The sequence below is a fragment of the Mytilus galloprovincialis genome, chromosome 2 (assembly GCF_965363235.1).
Source record: "Mytilus galloprovincialis chromosome 2, xbMytGall1.hap1.1, whole genome shotgun sequence".
NCBI classification, from domain to species: domain Eukaryota; kingdom Metazoa; phylum Mollusca; class Bivalvia; order Mytilida; family Mytilidae; genus Mytilus; species Mytilus galloprovincialis.
In genome coordinates, this window is record NC_134839.1 from 9,985,872 (window position 1) to 9,991,482 (window position 5,611).

Here is a 5,611-nt window from a genome sequence, read left to right on the forward strand (position 1 = left end):
TGAAGGTTTGTGCATATAAGAAGATGCGGTATGAGTGCCAATATAACAAAATTCCATCCAAGTCACAATTTGTAAAAGAAAAACCATTATAGATCAAATTACCCCAAAAATAACTAGAGTAAAATCAGTCAAACGGGAAAACCAACGGTCTAATTTGTATAGAAATGAAGAATGAGAAACAGTTATGAACCACATCATCAAACGGCAACTACTAATATCAGGTCCTGACTTAGGGCAGTTGTTTACATAAGCCTTACAGCAAATTGAAGATTGCATGTTGAAATTCAAATTAAGTTCGATTTTGTAGTTTAAAATGATAAGCCTAGACGAACACATCGAAAATAAGATAAGAAAATAAAAGGGAATCGAAGTTAGTTCGTTCGCAATCATTTTGAGACATTACTAAACGAAATCATCAACGACTTTAAGGACTATATACAGGCAGAAGAAGTTGAGAGATATTGCTTGGTTATCCAGATAACAATATTTTACAGATGTTCACAATTTATAAATCGCATGAACTCCCTAAGAGATTTACTAGGTGCTTCAACAGGATAAGCGTCTTCTGCTTTGTATGTACCAACTGTCATGCGAATGCATACTGAGTTAAACCTATTTGTAATAATTGTCTAATATTACTCTTTATTTCAGAATGAATGTCGTGATATACGTTGTTATCCTGGTAGAATGCTTGTCGATACAGGATGTACTCCTCTTTTCCAAACAACAGCAAACCTGGGATACATTTTATATGGGTCATTAAAAGCTAGTTTGTTGAATAATGTAAACGATTCGATGTCTTTCTTGGAGTCAGTTAGTGAATCTTTTAAAGAACATATAAGGAAATATTTGAGGCTATCGTCCATTTATTTTGAAACTTCTATTACTCTTTCCAATTTGTATTGTCCGCGCAATCAGCTCAACAAATTAAACAAAGGACTTGATGTTTTCATATTGGTTTACCACAAATTATTTATAACGGATTCTGTTAATCGTTCAGGGACAGAAGAACAGCTGGTGTCTTTGCTAGGCTCAACATTTAATGTTACCTATGATGACTTTGAACAGCCATTTCTTTTTGAGCATGATGTACATGCGTTTCATTTACCTTCTTTAGTTTCAAGAATGAAATTTACCGATAAATGTTACACTACTTACGAAATATCTCATTCACACCCTGGACATTTATACGTTCATTCACACGTGAATCAACTTTTGTTTTGCGAACAAATCGAATTGAACGAAAATGAATTCAGTGTAAACATGAAAGATTTCAAGTTAACAATTATTTCACGAAATACTGACATTGAACAAGATGATTATATGTTGATGTCACCTCGGAAAGCAAGATTATGCGTAAACCGTTTGCAGACTGTGAATACACGAAAAGATTCTTACAATTCTACAGTTGTGTGGAACACAGTCGCATTGGTGGTCACTTGTATATCACTAGTTTGTTTAGTTTTAACGTTTTTGACTTATTGTTTTTTTTCGAGTTTGAGAACCCTTCCTGGAAAAAATAATATGTGTTTAGTATTTGCAATGTTCTGTGCGCAGTTCGTTTTTCAGTTTGTAGAATTTGGTACAAAATCTGATATCGGATGTAAAGTTATCGGTGTTTTAATACATTATTTTTGGTTGGTAACGTTTGGTTGTCTCAATGTATGTTCTTTTCATATGTTCTACGTTTTTACAAGCAAAACAGGCATTCATATATCCGAAACTTCTAGACTGGCAGTTTATATATTTTATTCTTATGGGATACCAGCAATAGTTGTAGTATTAAATATTATTATAACTAGAAGTCTATCTAGCGTTACATTGATTGGATACGGAGGTCACGTTTGTTTTTTGAATCAACAAATCGCATTCTTTGTTACTTTCATAATTCCAATAAGTCTAGTTTGCTTTTCAAATATTTTCTTCTTCATTGGGACTGCTTTAAAAATTGCACGACGACCAAAATTGAAAAATGATTCACAAATGAGTTTAAATCAAATTCAGTTTAGAGATTTTTTTGAAAGATATAAAAGGTTAACATAAATTAAATCTAAAGAGATTCCTTCAATGACATTACAAAAACTGTACCATTTGTTATAATCCCAACTGGGATCAAATGCCTTCTGAATTAAATAAAAAACATAAATAATCAAAGATTGCGATCAGTAATATAAGCTCGAAATATAATAGTTGACAATACGGAAAATATCTGTCAAAATAATTATATTCAATTTCGAGCAGTTCTTTAAGGTTTATGACCCCTTCTGTGGCCATATCTGTACGAACTTTTCAAACTTCAATAGTATCAAAACTACAGATATAATGAATAATAGAAGTAGGCCATTTTTTACATATACCAAGGGAAAACTTGATGCAAAGCATTATTATTTACTGTTTCATTGCATTTAATAGAAATAATGGTCTTTGTGGCAAATAAACCAAGATTTTTATAGAAAATCCACAGCCTTTAATACAGAGATTTCTGTTATAAAATTTGAAACATAGATTACTCACTTGCTTATCTATGATGTGCTAGCGTTTATTGTTCACAAAATGTTCTAAGTAACCTGTAAATTCCACAAAACCTCGTGCTGAGTCACTAAAGTCGAGCGCACCCTAAAAGGTGTACTTGATTTGGTCCATATTTATATTTGTTTTAACCAATAACTACATTAATAAACTTGTTTTAAGGAAATCACGGCTAGCACTGCATGCAATAAACCTATATCTTTCAGTCACAAAATTGTCAAATATGAGAGTACAAGGATAATTGCTGTGGATTTTCTGTAAAATTTCCATATGTTTAACTTTGAATCAACACAAGGGTACATAATCCTTAAGAACAACCACCTTTTTAGATTAACATTTTCTGTTAAGAAAAGAGAAATCATAGAAGAGTTATCATGCTCGAATTATCTTTTCAATAAATATATAATTATCATTTAAAGGTACAACAGAAAACTTCATTTCAATTCAATGTGAAATGAGCGATGGTTCGTTAATAATGATTAAGTTAACACAAAGTTGACTGCTGTACCCATATTTTTGACATTTTCCCCTATTATAACTGCCTGTTTTGTTCACACATCGTTTTCAATATAATGGAATTTGATGCGACTGAGAGGTTTAGCTAGCTTTAAACCCAGGTTTTATCTACCATTTTCCACATAAGAAAATGGCTGTACCAAGTCGGGAATATGACAGTTGTAATCCAATCGTTTAAGATTTTGATTTTGACATTTTTGAATATTCCTCGGTGTTCGGTATTTTTGTAATTTAACTTTTCCGTTACAAATGTGTTTTTAAAGCTTATACATTTGTATTTGTTACGTCTACAGTAGAGGTTCAAGTTCTTCTTGTTTATTTTAGGAAACAAAACTCCGGTGTTCTCGATTAAAGATACTTCTCAGTCTATGATAGTGGCCATAATTCAATTAAATCAAAACAAACTATGTTCTTTGTACAATCTACAAAAACGAAAACACGTCCGTTTTATTGTTCGCAATTCATGATTATTCATGCTTTATTTACTTCAGAATTAATGTGCATTCAGTTGGGAACATTAGTTCATTAAGGTTTGCAACAATTCTATATCGACCAATTAAACAATTTTTGTTGATTGCGTATAATTGAGAGATCAAACATCAATTAATCTCATACACAACCTTAAGCTATGTTAAGATACGCGTCCCTTTCATATTAATTGCAACATGACTTTAAAAAGTTACCTCCGATTTTTGAGAGAAGAAATTATAAAAGTTTTATTTTCGATATTTCGTGTTATAAGATATAAAAGTGTTGGTCATTGTTAAAGGCGGTAAGATAATCTGATCTTTTCTATGTCAGTTTGTGCTAAAGAGTTGTCTCATAGACAACAATAGACAACAATACTTAATTTCATGTGGTAACAGACGACTTTAAGGGTGCAGATTTGAAAGGTCATACATTCAGCATTTTCTTCCATTTTCCATGTAAAATAGCATTGGTTTTACAGTTTGAATTTAAAAAAAAAAACGTGTTTTTTTCGTGATTATGTGAAAGTCAAAACAAAAGCACCGTTACAATTGTATGTCAGATTTTACAAACATTCCCCATCTCGATCCTCATTTGATCGTAAACTAGGAAGGTAACATGTTTTTTTTTAAAGATTTTTTACAAATCGGCTCTCACATCATCAATTAACTTTAAGCTATTAACTGAAATTACAATGGCAACTATATCTACGTTTAAAAGGTTGCATATATTTAATGATTCACTTTGCCATAATTTCTATTTTAGAAATAATGAAAATAACAAAACTGAGGATCTCGATACAAAATAGTCTACATAAGACAATGCCTGTACCAAGTCAGGAATATGACATTTATTATCCATTCGTTTGATGTATTTGAGCTTTTGATTAGCAATTTTCATTATGGACTTTCCTTTTTTCCTCGGAGTTTGGTATTTGTGTGATTTTACCTTTTATAAAAGAACTTTTTAATTTATTTTATCCAGCTTACTCTGTTACAAATACAGTTACAAAATTCAGTGTGTAGTTTTTAAATAAGAACATTTTTATAAATCATTTCAGTTATCGTGGTTAAACGTTCAATAATGATTCATTATTAAAACAATACCGCACATTTATTGATTTATTTACAACCTATGAGATGAGCGCTCACAAACATGTTTCACCCCTCCACATTCTTTATGTGCCAGTCCCAAGTCAGAAGCCTTTAGGACGGTGATTGTCGTTAGTTAACGTCAGCCATATTGTTTTTTTCGTAAATGGTTTTGTTTCAAATAAGGCCGTTAGTTTTTCAATTCAATCGCTTCATAAATTTACATGTCGGGCCCATTTAAAGACCACTTTACTTCACAGACAATCGATAACTTTATATGCAATTTTGATCTTGTTAGGCGGCCTTTATTTCTGCATTCTTTTATTTCAAGCCATTTTTCTCTATTCTTTGTTCCCGCTCTATTCTGGCAATGGACATTTGCGCTTGCGATTGTCATACAAATGAAAGGTTAAGCTAGCTATAACATTAGGTTTAATCCAACATTTTCTTCATAAGAAAATGCATATACCAAGTCAGGAATATGACAGTTGTTTGTTTGATGTGTTTGAGCTTTATATTTTGCCATTTGATTAAGGACTTTCCGTTTATAATTTTCCTCGGAATTCAGTATTTTTGTGATTTCAATTTTGAGAGGATATTTGCATTTTTTCAGATAGATTTTTGTACATTTTTAATGTGGGCATTTGCGCTTTTCATGAAACCATATTTGCACTTTTCATGTAACCATATTTGCGCTTTTGCTATTGGACATTTGCGGACATCTAAGCTATATAAAAATAATATTGCAGTTTTCATTGTTTGAAGTTTAAAAATTGATTTACTATTCCACAAAACAGCAATATTAATTCCTTTTATTTACACACAGGTTAAAAACTCTTCGACTTTAAGGAATAAATAAGTACATGATAACTCTTAAAATTAGCAAGGTATCATTCAATAACTGAAAAAAAGAAATACCGTTTATTTGCAACTCTTAATAGTATAATGGGATTTTTTTGCATGTTTCTTATATTATCTATTCAATACTATAGGTTACGCACGAACAT

General features: G+C 31.3%; 1 protein-coding gene across 1 annotated transcript; it reads left to right on the forward strand.

The window, feature by feature from the left end:
- The first annotated feature begins 1,263 nt into the window (after nucleotides 1-1,263).
- LOC143061988 (putative adhesion G protein-coupled receptor E4P) lies at nucleotides 1,264-2,043 on the forward strand. The gene has a single exon (XM_076233843.1). The coding sequence runs from the start codon at nucleotides 1,264-1,266 to the stop codon at nucleotides 2,041-2,043; it is 780 nt and encodes a 259-aa protein (XP_076089958.1).
- Nucleotides 2,044-5,611: the final 3,568 nt, after the last annotated feature.